Source organism: Symphalangus syndactylus, chromosome 6 (assembly GCF_028878055.3).
Source record: "Symphalangus syndactylus isolate Jambi chromosome 6, NHGRI_mSymSyn1-v2.1_pri, whole genome shotgun sequence".
Classification (NCBI taxonomy): domain Eukaryota; kingdom Metazoa; phylum Chordata; class Mammalia; order Primates; family Hylobatidae; genus Symphalangus; species Symphalangus syndactylus.
Window position 1 is genome coordinate 56,456,546 of NC_072428.2, and position 15,232 is coordinate 56,471,777.

The window sequence follows — 15,232 nt, forward strand, 5'->3', positions numbered from 1 at the left end:
GGGATATATTTGATCTAACTTGATAGTTGAGAAGCTCTTTTTCATCTTCTTTTTGACTATTAAAGGATAAGTGGAGTTGGTGGTCTGTTGAATTTCAGTTTAGTAAAATGTTACCATTTGAGTTTTTCATATCCATATTACCTTTTAATGGATTTTCTTCCTCTCCCCTTTCTTAAATAAGGGAAGATTATTCAACCTTTTCTCAACAAGTCAAGGTTATCATGAGGAACATTAATGATTATATTATACTCGACCTTCAGGGGCTGCCTGGGACATAAGGCTCCATTATTCTTACTTTAGACAGTCCCCACAACATGGCCTTCCTTGTATACAAAAGTGATCTGATGCTACCATTTTTTTTTTTTTTTTTTTTTTTTGAGACAGAGTCTCACTCTGTTGCCTAGGCTGGAGTGCAGTAGCGCGATCTCGGCTCACTGCAACCTCTGCCTCCCAGGTTCAAGTGATTCTCCTGCCTCAGCCTCCTGAGTAGCTGAGATACAGGTGCGCCCCACCACGCCCGGCTAATTTTTGTATTTTTTAGTAGAGATGGGGTTTCACCATATTGGCCAGGCTGGTCTCGATCTCCTGACCTTGTGATCCGCCTGCCTCAGCCTCCCAAAGTGCTGGGATTACAGGTGTGAGCCACTGCTCCCAGCCTGCTGCCATAATTTTAGAGTCAGTGTCAGATATTGACTTTGTCTTCCTGTTCCAGATATAACCAACCATATGACCTTAGACAAGTGACTTAATAATTCTTAGCATCAGCTTCTCCTGAAAAATTGGGATAGTGCTGTCTGTTTCACAAGACTCTTGAGTTTCGTGAAGATTAAGTAAGAATATATAGTCAAATTAGTAGTATAGTACCTGGCACACTGAACCTTTGGTAATGGTGCTGGATATTGTAGAGGATAAATACACTGGTAGAAATCTCTGCCTTTGAGGAGCTCACATTCTGGAGGGGAAGACAGGCAAAAAAATCAGTGATGGTGATGTGTCATGCCAGGTGCCATAAGAAAGTTAACCACTCACAGGTTCCTATGGGAGCATAGAGGAGCGGCAGCCAGTCCCAAGGACATCAGTGAACACACAGCTTTCATTGTTCCCCCTCTCTTGTAATAATTATACCAGTAGTAAAAATGAGTAAAATGGTTTTTATTCTCTATTTATAAAGCATGATTCATATTAGGTGAGAAAGCGAATCACTTTTTCCAAATGAATCTTAAGCTATGCTTTCTGGTCTTGGCCTTAAATTTAATATTTTTGACCCCAAAGTGATTAGGTCTTCTTGCAGCAAAGTGCCAGGAATAGGGTTTTTTTTTTTTTTAAATTCTGCAAATATTTGAATACTTACTTTGTCTCCAGGTTACTGTATTATCTACTTGGGAAAACAATAGCAAGAAAAGCCCCATCCTCACGGTGGGTGGCAGGCAGAGAAGGCTGACAGTTAAAGAGAACTGGGAAGGCTTCTGAGGAAGAGATGTTTGAACTGAAACCTAGAGGTCAGAGAAACGTTAACCAGGAAAAGAATGGGTGGGGGTAGAGGCAGGGAGGGGCTCCCACCAGAGGCTCTCAGCTTCCTCATTTCAGAACTTGAGGTGGACTAGGCAAATTCAAAGGTCCCTTTTATTGCTTTCATTGCTAGGATATGTAAGCTAGAGGAAGCCCTCATTTTGTCTCTTTCTATGTTGTACGCAGCTTGCTTGTTTGTCCTGTAGTTCATGTTAACTTAAATCCGGTATAGTGCTCAGCATGTAGTAAATGGCTCACAAATGATTGCCATTACTCATATAAGGTAGAGTTGGTGAAGGGTACTCAGTTCCAGGGGAGCAGGCACATCCTCAGGCTGCAGGCTAGAAGGCGTTTCCCCAGCATTCCTAGCTACAGGTTTCTCAGCGTCCTCGGTGGACAGTTGGGTGAACCAGTGAAGGGCCAGTTCCTTCTTAGCTAATCTGTGATGAATGATTCATTCTTGTAGTAGTGGTCTAGGCTTTACCATTATGTTTAGTCGTTTGTTTTTTCTCAGCCTTAGTCAGCTGTAGAGTCTGGTGATGGAGCAGCAAGAGCAAGTGTGAGACCTGTGGAGTCTCCCCACTTCCTTTCTCTCAGAGAATAGGGCATAGGCAGAGGGCAGAGTTCTTTCTTCCTTTTCTGCCTCTGGCTGTGAGATATAAAATAAGGAAATTGTTGACATTCTCTTTAGCCCGCCTTTGTTCTAAATTCTGTCTTTTGTAATTTGGTAGAAAGAAAAAAAACAACAACACCCACACACAAAATGAACATGAGACAAATTCTAGAGAACTAGATTCAAATTCTGATACTGTTTTTACTAAGTGACCTTAGGCAAGAAGACTCAGCTTCTGTGTTTTATTGATTTTTAATTTTTCACAATTTAACATTCCTGCACAATCTAGATGCATCTTTAAACCAGTTCTTTTTGGTTGTATATACAATTTTGATGCATTTTATGATTGGTGATGTCTTGGATTTGATGAAATATGGTATTTTGTCTTAACTATTGGAATTAACAAATTGTCTTATTTACTTCATGTGGGTTTATTGTTAGGATTAACAAGGTTAATTTATTCAGCAGATGAAATATTTGTATGTGCTAGAATAAGCATTCTCTATGCCCTTTTTATCTATTATTAATACTTTATATAGTGACTGTCACTAGTAAGTATTAAAATAGTAACTATTGCTATAATTAGTTTTTTATTACTATTCTGTTCAAGCTTCATAAAAACCCTGTGAAGTGATGGTTTTATAACTGAAAATTCTGAGACACAGGGAATTATGTAATTCAACAACGTGGCTTCATTATAGCACTTTCCTCTCTACCACTCTGCCTGTCAGCTCTCTTCATTTTTCAGAGGAAAGGCTGAAGCTACGTGATTCTTCAAAGCCATTCCACAAGCCAGTGGTTCTGTTTGGGTGACGGTCTGCTGCTGTTCCCAAGCCCATCCACATTTCTAGTGATTACTCCTATGTCTGCATAGCTTAGTGGTCACCCAGTGATTCGTGACTTTATGCTTAGATACCTCAAGCCAGTAACTTCTGCCAGTGGATTGTGAATTTTGTCCAGTTTTACTGTTGCTTTTTGGGGATAAATTTGCTGAGCTACTCATTTTATCATGTCAGACATCCTACCCCTTCTTTAGATTTACTCTTATAGGTACCATTTATTTGCTATTCATTCATTCTTGCAGCAAAAATGTTCTGAGTTCACTTTGCCTAAAGTACATCCTTTAGGATTTTCTTTAGTGAGCATATGTTAGTGTCACACTCCCAAGTTTTTTTGTCTGAAAATGTATTCATTATTACTCTGATTTGTGAAGAGTATTTTCATTGGGTGGATTTCTTGGTTGTCAGTTACTTGGTTTTATGTGTTCTGATATGGTTTTATTTATCTTGCTTAGGACCTGTTAGGTATGTAAACCTGTGAATTAGTTTTGTTTTTTTTTTAATCAGTCTAGGAAATTGCTCCTTATCTCTTTAATTCCTTGCCTTCTTCCTTAATCCATTTTCTCTCTCTGGACTGCTTGCTAAATGCATATCAGATCTTTTTACTCTGTCATCCATGTTTTTAACCTTTTTTTTTTTTTCCATATTGTTCTTTTTATCTCTGCTTCATTCTGTGTAATTTCTTCTTCCAAGGAAGGTTCTCCTCTCACTCGTTATGGCAACCTTCCCTACAGACATTTGTGTGTAGGGATTTGGTGGATTTAGTTTAGTTTCACTCATGCTGTTTAGGGGTATAGCCCTTTTGTGGTCCTCAGTGTGGAGAGGGACATTTTTTAGTCATGGGTGGGACCTGGGCCTGGCTCTTGAATTGTGTCCTTGCTTCCTTTAAGAATGCCAAAACTAGCCACGTGCAGTGGCTTACCCCTGTAATCCTAGCACTTTGGGAGGCTGAGGTGGGAGCATTGCCTGAGCCCAGAAGTTAAGAGACCAGTGTGGGCAACATAGTGAGACCCTGTCTCTACCCCAAAAAGAAAAAAAGAAAAAGAAAGAATGTGAAAACCAAAGCCCTGGCTTTGTATAGATCCGTCATGGCTTCACGACAAAGACCTCTAGATCTCCACTTATCTCTCTGGGTTCTTTCTTCCTTGGCTTGGAAATTCTTTGATGTTAATGGTGATTATTATTATTATTTAAAAAATATTTTAGCTGACATTTTAGTTGTTTTCAGTGAGAGGATTGTCTCGTCAGTCATTATCAGAAATGGATGGCTCCCTTCCATTCACCCATTCACCCTTGGGCCATATAGTCTTTTATATTTACCCACATGTTTACAATTGCCAGTGCTCTCCATTCTTTCGCCTAGATCCAAGTCTATATCCAGTGTTGTTTGCCTTTAGCCTGAAGAACTTTAAGCATTTCTTGTAGTGTGGGTCAGCATAGCTACTCCCAGACCTTATTGTTGTCTTCACATTTAATTGAAACTCTGCCCCTGTTTAGCAGGGCTGCTAAAACAATTATAGTGAGATACAGACTGGAGGTCATTTAAGAGTGGAATTCTGTTGATCTTAGACTGAAATTCTTGCATGGCTAGCATTTAGTTTTTATACAATCCAGTATAAAACTGACTGCATAAATGTGCGTACTTGGTTATCATCATGCTATTTGTGGTAGTATTTCAGTGTCCTCTCCCACCTCACACTTTGGTCAGGAAAAAAAAAACTGCCACAAAGCCAAGAACAGTTAGTTACCCTTATCTGAAGACCCTTTGATTTACTGATTTACATAATATGAAAATTGGTAATTTAATACGTTGATTTTGTTTACATTCAGCAGTGAAAGCCGTTATGTTTAATGTAGGGAAAATAAGCGAAAGTAGTTGACGTATTACATTGTAGTTCATTCCTTTGATGTTATGAAAGCTCCTTAACATTTTCACTTTTCAGAGAGGGTTTCAACTCCCTGGACGATTCTCTTAATGAGAAATAATGTTCTTTCAGAGCATAAAGCTGACCTTGTTATTTTCAACTTGAAAACATTTCAATGGCCCCACTGTTGTACAAAGTATTCCCTCCTAGCAAAAGGCATAAAAGATCCTTCAGTTCAGTTCCTTGTGTGTCTGTCCAGCTTTGTGTCCTGCCACTTTTGTATTGTGTGCTCCAGCAGTAGTCCTGAGTGCCCTGACCACACCTTGGCATTTTACACCTCTGAGCCCTTTTCATATTGTGTTCCTCTTTGCCTGAAATTACTTATTTTAATCTGGTGAAAGCCCACTTACCTGTTAAAAGCCAGGTTTCACAGCCTTTGTGATGTCTTCCCCTGTTAATCAGAGTTTCCTCTCTCTTCTGCTGTGTAGCCTTATGCATAATTCTGTTATTGAACTTTGCACAAAACAGTGTAATTATTTAAATGGAGGTTTGAATCCAACAGTAAGTTGGAGCCTCTTTGAGGGCATTGTTTATGTGTTGGCTCTTAATAGTCACGTATTAAGTGTCGAATAAATGAATGAATTACCATATGAAACCATGTGAGTGATAGGAATATACGCTTCTTCTAATGACTATAATAAGTAAGCAGAGAAATTCAAAAGTACCATTATCACCCCTTTTGTGTTAATTGTAATGTCTTCTTGGCTTACTTAAGTTTTCAATTTAATGTATTTATGAGGTCTTTTGGTTTTGAAAAACAAAATGATTTGTCACATAATTGAAATAATTGTAAACAAATAGAGTTGTCCTAAAGCGTGTTTTCATTTTCATGAGCAGAATCCCACGTGGCGAAGTCTCGATTTTGGAATTATGCCAGACCGTCTTGATACATCTGTGTCTTGTTTCGTGGTGAAGATATGGGGTGGAAAGGAGAACATCTACCAGCTGTTGATTGAATGGAAAGTCTGTTTGGATGGGCTGAAATACTTGGGTCAGCAGGTAATTTTTAGACTGTGGTTCCAAGTAGTTGTCATCTCCAAATTAACCTGTCTAACCTTTCTGTTGATTCTTCTGATTCTGCGTTTCCTATTATAAAGAGAGACTTTTATGTCTGTTTACTTATATCACTAAGAGAGACCTTGATGATCATTTACATATGTTATTGTTTACTTACGTTACTTACGTTGTTATGTTTGAATCATTGCCTAGTTTAAAAAACACCTTTGTCTGAAGAAATTTATGAAGACGGATTTGTGTGTGTGTTTAGGAAAGAATGTGCTTTCTCATAGCATTTTGTTTTTTCTGTCTTACTGGATGTCCTCACCTAGAATCTGAAAATTAAGTTGAAATAAGGAATATCATGTTAAATACCTCTCTTTTGACCAGTAGTGTTATTCCAGGAATAAGAAGAGCTACTATTTATTGAGCACAGGATGACATGCTGCCTGGATTATATGCTGCCACTGGTTCTCCACCTTTGCTGTACTCGTGACTGACGTAGCTAATAGATTACAGTTCTCTTTTTTTTGAGACGAAGTTTCACTCTTGTTGCCCAGACTGGAGTGCAATGGCGCGCGATCTCGGCTCACCACAGCCTCCGCCTCCCAAGTTCAAGCGATTCTCCTGCCTCAGCCTCCCTAGTAGCTGGGATTACAGGCATGCGCCACCATTTTTTAATGTTGGTAAAGTCCACTATGTCAGTTTTTGCTATTGTGTTACATGCTTTTTGTGTCTTATCTTTGCCTAACCCAAGGTCACAAAGACTTTTTCCTTTGTTTTCTTTTGTAAGTTTTCTTCTATAAGTTTTATAGTTTTAGGTTTTATATTTACATCAATGATCCATTTTGAATTTTCTATATAAAGTGCAAGGTTCATTGTTTTGCAGATGGATGAACAATTGTTCCTGTACTCTTTGTTGCAAAGGCTATTATTTCTCCATTGAACTACCTTGTCATCTTTGTTGAAAATCAATAGTTGAGAATCATTTATGTGGTTCTGTTTCTGGACTGTCTGTTCTGTTTCATTGATCTGTATTTCTGTCTTAATGCCAATACCAAATTGTCTTGATTACTGTAGTTTTAAAATGTGTCTAGAATTCAGTCAATGAGTTCTCCAACTTTGTTATTTTTTCAAACATTTTCTGGCTATTCTAGGTCTTTGGCCTTTCCATATACACTTTAGAACAGTTTGTCCATTTCTATAAAAATCCTGGGATTTTGATAGATGTTGAATCTAAGAAAATTTGGGGAGAATTAACTTCTTAATAGTATTGAATCTTTCAGTCTATACATATGATATGTCTCTCCATTTATAAAAATTTTCTTGTAGTTTTCAGCATACAGATCTTGCACATATTTTGTTAGATTTGTACCTATAGATTTTTATGTTAATTTAAATGGTATTTGTTTTTTTTTTTTTGAGACGGAGTCTTGCTCTGTCACCCAGGCTGGAGTGCAGTGGCGCAATCTCGGCTCACTGCTAGCTCCGCCTCCCGGGTTCACGCCATTCTCCTGCCTCAGCCTCTCCGAGTAGCTGGGACTACAGGCGCCCGCCACCACGCCCGGCTAATTTTTTTGTGTGTTTTTTAGTAGAGACGGGGTTTCACCGTGGTCTCGATCTCCTGACCTCGTGATCCGCCCGCCTCGGCCTCCCAAAGTGCTGGGATTACAAGCGTGAGCCACCGCGCCCGGCCGGTATTTCTTTTTTAATATTTCTGTTTTCAATTTTTTTTGCTAGTATATGTAGAAATATATATCTCTGTACTGAGCTTGTATTCTACACCCTTGCTAAACTCAAAAATCAAATCTGGTACTTTTTTTTGGTAGATTTCTTTTGTAGATTGCTTCCATAGGTCATGTATCATCCTAACTTGTGTGTTATGGAAGAAATTCTTGTGCTTAGTTTAAGTGGTTAGAACTTTGTATTAATAACAACAGCAATTGTATACCTCTTTAGTGTTTGGGTATCTTTTTACATACATACAATGACCTGGAGCTTTTTGAAGATCATGTGAACAAGTATTGTTTTCTTCCTCAGTATTTAAGAAAACAGAAGCTCAGAAAGATTAAGTGATTTGCCAAAGATCACGCAGTATTTGGTGGATTTAGGCCATTAGTTGTTTCTTTGCTCAGACTGTATGTATTATTCATTTCACTAATCCTAGCAGCTGTCTTAAAAAGTATGCTGTTTTTCATAAAGATATCAAAATATGAGGTTATGGTTAAGTTCTAAGTTCTGTAGTTTCCATATTAGGATTCTAACACAATTATTGTTAGGCCATTAACCTATAATTGATAAGTAAAGGATAGTACACATTACTCTTATTAGCATAATTTAACAGTTCGGAAATGTACACAGTAGTGTGCAATATGATATAGCCAGTTTTGTTAAGCATGTTTATTAGTCAGGAACAAAGGGATCTTTCTGAGTTTTATGGTTGCCTGATTCCTAATACATTATTAGATTTTTTAATCAATGTTTTTTATGTCTAATTTCCAAAAATACTTTCATATCTTATTATCTCATTCCGTTCTTATGACACTCGTGCAAGATAGGGCAGGAAATGTTTTCTGGTTTTTGGCTGATGAAGGAATTAAAGTATACACCATTAACATTGATAAACTACCGTATGTTGTATAGAGTGCGGGGTACCAGGGCTGTAAAACAAGTCAGAGTTCCCTTCTCCGAAGAGTTCCTTAAGAAACAGTTAAAATTGGAATTAGAACTCAGGTTACTTACTTTTTAATCCCATGTCTTTTCAAGTACTAGTACTATATTGTTTCTTATTTTTCAACAAACTATTTTAATGCCCGTCTTCATGAAGTTTACACTTTGAGAACTTTACCTTCATGTTAGATTTGTTTCTCCCCATACTTTCCCATCCCTTTCTTTAAGTGTATATTTTTATTTTCTTCTAATTTTGTTTGTGGACAATTTGGAAAATTTTGAAAAGCACAGAAAAGAGAATAAAAAATTACACATAATTCTTCTGCCCAGCTGTAACCACTGTTAACATTTTGGTGAATATAATTTTAATCTTTTTTTCCCTGCGTATATATGTGTAAAAATGTTTTATGTTTATTAAATTTCAGGATCCTTCTAATCCTGAGACTGCTTTCATAATGTTTTCTCTTTTCTAAGATGAAAAAATCCTTGAGATTGATTTACAGTTTTTATTGTAAGTTTATTATTGCAGACTTATCTTTTGGTATTGTATTCAGTTCAGTAAATGATGTGGATAAACAGGGAGTATGTGATTAATTTTGCTTTGGTGATAGAGGTAGGAGATAATGGAAGTCACGGAAATGTTTACAGGAATCTTCTGCTGCTGGCTTCGACTACTTTCCATCTCTAGGTAGAGAAAGGAGAGATTCTGTTCTGGTAGTCCTTCTTGTCTTTCCCCCACTTGAACTTTCACTTAAAACCTTCAGGGCAGAAGAATTTTTTTTTTTTTTTTTTTTGCCACAACTCTTTCTGATGAAGTAACTAAATCTATGTATATATTTCATAGTTGGACACTATATACTACTTCGAGGTTTTTTTTTTTTTTAATCTGAGTTCCTTAATTTTGTTTTGGAGACGGAGTCGTTCGCTCTGTCGCCCAGGCTGGAGTGCAGTGGCGCCATCTCGGCTCACTGCAACCTCCGCCTCCCGGGTTCAAACAATTCTCCTGCCTCACTCAGGCTCTCTAGTAGCTGGAATTACAGATGTGCACTGCCACGCCCAGCTAATTTCTCCTTCCTTCCTTCCTTCCTTCCTTCCTTCCTTCCTTCCTTCCTTCCTTCCTTCCTTCCTTCCTTCCTTTCTTTCTTTCTTTCTTTCTTTTTTTTTGAGACAAGGTCTTGCTTGGTCGTCCGGGCTGGAGTCCATTGGCGCGCTCTCGGCTCACTGCAACTTCCGCCTCCCGGGTACAAGCGATTCTCCTGCCTCAGCCTCCCGAGTAGCTGCCCGCCACCATGCCCGGCTAAATTTTGTGTTTTTAGTAGGGCCGGGGTTTCACCATGTTGGCCAGGCTGGTCACAAACTCCTGACCTCAAGTGATCCGCCGCCTTGGCCTCCCGAAGTGCTGGGATTACAGGCTTGAGCCACCGTGCCTGGCCCAAGGTTTGTTTTTTTTTTTTTTTTTTTTTTTTTTTTTTTTTTTTTTTAATAGACTGAGTCTCGCTCTGTCGCCCAGGCTGGAGTGCAGTGGCGTGATCTCGGCTCTTTGCAAGCTCTGCCTCCCAGGTTCACGCCATTCTCCTGCCTCAGCCTCCTGAGTAGCTGGGACTACAGACGCTCGCTGCCACGCCCAGCTAATTTTTTGTATTTTTAGTACAGACGGGGTTTCACCATGTTAACCAGGATGGTCTCGATCTCCTGACCTCGTGATCCACCCTCCTTGGCCTCCCAAAGTGCTGGGATTATAGGCGTGAGCCACAGCGCTCGGCCCCAAGTTTTGTATTTTTAGTAGAGACGGGGTTTCGCCATGTCGGCCAGGCTGGTCTCGAATTTCTCACCTCAAGTGATCCACCCGCCTCGGCCTCCCAAAGTGCTGGGATTACAGGTGTGAGCTACCGGTGCCTGGCCTCAGTTCCTTAATTTTTAAAGTTTTATTCCTTCCACCTTTTAAATGAAGTTTCAATTGGGATGCACTGACTGAAGCTCACCTCATCTGAAATAGAGTGGTTTGCAGACAATAATAAAAGAGACTGGTTTGCAGACAATAATAAAGACTTTAGGGATTGGATACTATTGCTTTTTAAAAAATTGTTTTTTTGAAAATAGAATATATTAATCTTTTATGTTTGTTCTAGAGCTTCATTTTTTTTCTTATTTTTAAAACGAGGTTGTGCTCCCTCACTCATGCTGGAGTGCAGTGGTGTGATCATGGCTCACTGAAGCCTTGACCGCTCAGGCTCCAGCAGTCCTCCCACCACGGCCTCCCGAGTAGCTGGGACCACAGGTGTGCACCATCATGCCCGGCTAATATTTTGTATTGTTACTGTTATTTGTAGAGAAGAGGTCTCGCTGTGTTGCCCAGGCTGGTCTTGAACTCCTGAGCTTAAACTATCTGCCCATCTCTGCCTCCCAAAGTGCTGGGAATATAGGTGTGAGCTACTGTGCCAGGCCTAGGCTTCATATTTAAAAAAATACTTTTAGACTTAATAAATTGTGTTTTCTTTGGGGTCAGAGAGTGTAGAATATGCCTCTGAATACCCTGTTGTTCAGAAATAGCCATTCCATAACAACCTCAAGAAATGTTTGTGAAAGATACGTGAGTGATGGTGCCTGTGATCGCATGTGATAGTTTTGCAAGGCCTTTGACTAAAGCAGGAAATGCTGAATTGATCACCTGGTCTTTTGAATAGTGTTTGGTTTTCTGCTAGTATGTTTAGATGTAGTCAGCCTGTTTCTCAGTATTGAAGTAGATCCTGTTGTAACTGTCATTCTCTGGTTATATTAAAACATGATTGGAATAAAAATAATGAATACTGTATTTTCCTCCTCTCTTAGATTCATGCCCGAAACCAAAATGAAATAATTTTTGGGCTGAATGATGGCTACTATGGTGCTCCATTTGAACATAAGGTAAGAAGATCCTTGTAATGTTATGAATTTTGTTTAGTGCAGGTGTGCCTTGCAGGTGTACATGGTAGATATAATCCTGAAAAGCTCTGCATAAATAGAATCATGCTGTAAATTTGTTGCTTAGTGTGGCTTAAGGTGAATGCTTTTTAATGTGAAAACTCATTCTGTAAGGCACATAACCATCCAGTCCATCTTCTCTAAATCCAGATTATATTAATTTTTCTACAGTAAATCTGGAACTAGCTGTTTTCTCTTATTCTACATAATTCTTTGGGGGTTAAGAAAGGATGGTGAATTTTGATTAAATGCAATACAGTTTTATTAAATGTTTCAGATATCTTTTATAACTTTCAATACATTTAAGAAAATATGAATCAGGTTGTTTTATAGTCGGCATTATCTCTACATCTAAAAGTTATTAGAGAAAGGAAAGGGAAGAGAATTCATATTTACCAAGTACCTGCTATCTATGGTACTGTGCCAGGTGATTCTTGTCCTTTTCCTCACTTAATACTAGCCAAAACCAATGTGGTTTGTTTTGTTCTCTCCATTTTATAGTTAAGGAAAAAGGTTGTTTGAGATGAGCTTCATAACCAATGTGGTTTGTTTTGTCCTCTCCATTTTATAGTTAAGGAAAAAGGTTGTTTGAGATGAGCTTCATAGGTTCACCCACCTAGAAAGTAGCTGAGCTGAAATCTCAGGTTGCCTGACTCTAAAGCCTATGCTTTTTCTATTCTACTATGGTGTTCTACCCTGCAACCCTGTGCATTATTTGCTCTTAGTGATCCTGTCGCTTCATAGCTCTTGGTTGTCTGAAATGCTATTGCTTAGAGTACTTCATTTATTCAACAACATTTTATTGAGCGCCTGCTGTATGTCAGCCACTGTACTGTATGTACTCCAAGTGCTAAGAACACAGTGGTGAGCAAACGGATAATTTCCTGCTGTTGTGGAGTATAGGGAAGAGGCAGACACTGATACAGTAATCTAACAGATAAACATGTAAACACAAATGGTGGTAAATGCTATGTAAGCATATAATGAGGGCCTAACCTATTCTAAGGGCTCAAGAAAGGTCTTCTTGGGGACTTGACTTTTAAAGCTACACTCCAGATGATGAATAGAAGTGAACTGTGTAAAGGGAGTAGGGAGTAGGGGCTGAATAGAGAGAGTATTTCAGGCAGAGGAGGTTAACATGTTGGAAGGCCATGGAATAGAAGGGAACATGGTGAGTTTTAGGGACTAAAGGAAGGTCAGAGTGATGACGGGGAGTGATACCCGATGGGGCTGGAGAGCTAGGCAGGGGCCACAGCACACAGAACTTGTAAAGGATTTTACCCTAAGAACAGGGGTCTGTGTGAAAGGATTTTTAGCACAGCAGTGATATTATCAGATTTGCGTTTCAATGATTTCATTCTGGCTGCAGTAGAGACTGATTGTAGAAGAGGCAAGAATATTTGTGGGAGATCAGTAAGGAGGATCTTACAGTATATCAGATAAGAGATGTGATACTTTGAAACAGGGTGACAGTAGAATAGAGAGAAGATAGAGCTAAGAAAGTTTTAGTAGATAAAATCATTAGGACTTGCTGATGCTTTGAATTTAAGGCATAAGAAAAAGGAGGTGTCATGGATGACTTTTGGGTTTCTGGCTTAGATGAAGTAACTGGATGGATAAAGGTATCAGGCACCGAGAAAACTAAGAGACACTGGAGGAAAACCAGGTTTGGTGGAGGCAGATTGTGAGTTGCGATTTGATCCTGTGGAGTTTGAGATGCCTTTGAGATATCCATGTGTAGATAGAAGTAGGCATTTGGATCCATGAGTCTGAAGTTCAGAGGAGAGGACTGGGTTAGAAATATTTATGTGGGGCCAATGACAAACAGTCATTGAAGTCATAAGTGGTGATAAGATGGACTAGGAACAGGCAGTACTGTAGGAAGAAAGGGGGCTAGGTACCCAAGCCTGGAAGACCTCCAGCTTTTAAAGGCCACATAGACAAGGGGGCACCAGAAAAGATGACTGAGAAGAAGTGGTCCAAGGAAAAGAGAGCAAAGTTTTGTGTAGAATCTCAAAGTCCAAAGAAAGAAAGGGTTTTGTTGTTGTTGTTGTTATTGTTGTTTGTCCTTTTGCTTGTTTTTTTAAGAGGAGTGATCAAATAGGAGGACCAAAAATTGCCCATTGGATTTAGCAAAATGGAAGTTATTCAAGTGACTTCTTCAAAATTCAGTTCAAACTCTGATAGATTTTTCTTTCTTTATTTGAAAGCTCTCCTCTTCTAAGTTCCTATATCAACATGCTATATATACCTTTGACATAGGATATACCACTTTGCAACTAGGCTTGTCTGTCTTCCTTTCTAGCCTGTAAGCTTTTGAAGGACAGATTTCTGTAAATAATATTGAATTCCCAGCATCTGCCACAGTTTTTGGGGTATGCAGTTTGCTTAGTAAAAGTGTTTGTGATTTAATGAAATAATTATGGGACTGCTACTGATGCTGGTTCATAATATCTCACGTACAGAGTTAGCTGTTCTAATACTGTTGCAACATTAAGTTCCTCCTGCAACTGGTATAACTCACCTTTTAAGACAGTATCTGGCACATATAATAATAATATTAATAGCCAAAATGTATTGAGCATTACTGTATATCAAACACTGTAAGAGCTTCACATCTATTGTTGTATTTAATCCCCCAAGAACCTTATAGCCAAATCCTCAGAGCTGTTGAGATTTTGAGTAAGCCAGTAACTAATACTTCTTTCTTCTTCTCCTGAGTTTGGAGCAAGTTCAGAAATAGGTGATAGTCTGTAATCCCAGTGGATTTTGGGAGGCCGTGCTGGGAGGATCACTCGAGCTCAGGAGCTCGAGACCAGTCTGGGCAACGTAGCCCAGACTGGTCTCGAACTCCTGAGCTCGAGTGATCCTTGCTATGTCTGGGCAACGTAGCAAGACCTTGTCTGTACTAAAATTCAAACAAAAAATTAGCCAGGTGTGGTGACACGTGTCTGTAGTCCCAGCAACTTGAGGGGCTGAGGTAGGAGAATTGCTTGAGATGAGGAAGTTGATGGTGCAGTGAGCCCCGATGGTGCCACCGCACTGGGCAACGGACGAGACCTTGTCTCGGGGGGGAGAAAAAAGGATAGGTAAATGGAGATCAGAACATTGGCTTTATTATTAATAAAACTGATGGACAAATGTGGTTTAAATTCTGTGTTTGCTGCGACTAAAAGGGCTTGTTGATTCCTTCTGTATACTTCCTCCTGGACTGAACCTCCCCCACAAAATAACAAAACAAATGAAACCAAGGTCTTCCTCTTATAGGAACAAAGCCTGAGCCTCCAAGCCAGAAGCAAAGTTTGTATGCATGGTTAGACAGGTTGTTTCTGATTGGAGATAACCTGGAAAGAATTAAGCCAGTCACACACAGGTCCATCTCTGAAGCCCAACCATCAGATCAGTCATCTGCTGGTCCTGGAGAGGAGTGAGTGGAGGACACAGAGAAACTGCAGATGCTCCTTTCATGACCTTTTCTCCTGAGAAATGGAGTGGGGCATTTGTCTCCTGTATGGGAACATGGGAATGCAGAGTAATGTTTCCCTCTACCAGGAATAATAGCTAGTATTTAGTGAGCACTTCCGTGCTGGCACTATTCTAAACGCTTTACACATTTTACCTTATTTAAACTTCACACTTGGCCTTTCATAGAAGAGGAAGCTGGCACAGAGAGCTTAAGTAACTTTCCCCAAATTACACAGCTCCCTAAGTAGCAGAGC

The 15,232-nt window shown here is 39.4% G+C and overlaps 1 protein-coding gene across 6 annotated transcripts in view; it reads left to right on the top strand.

Moving 5' to 3' along the window:
- The window catches only part of UVRAG (UV radiation resistance associated), a 334,573-nt gene that overhangs the window by 57,651 nt on the left and 261,690 nt on the right, over positions 1 to 15,232 (top strand). For 5 of the 6 annotated variants that reach the window (XM_055282980.2, XM_055282979.2, XM_055282982.2 and 2 more), the window contains exons 4-5: positions 5,724 to 5,885; positions 11,382 to 11,456. In XM_055282980.2, coding sequence (XP_055138955.1) covers positions 5,724 to 5,885; positions 11,382 to 11,456 — 237 coding nt within the window. The remainder of the gene's footprint in view (positions 1 to 5,723; positions 5,886 to 11,381; positions 11,457 to 15,232) is intronic. The other variant, XM_055282981.2, reaches the window with a different exon arrangement.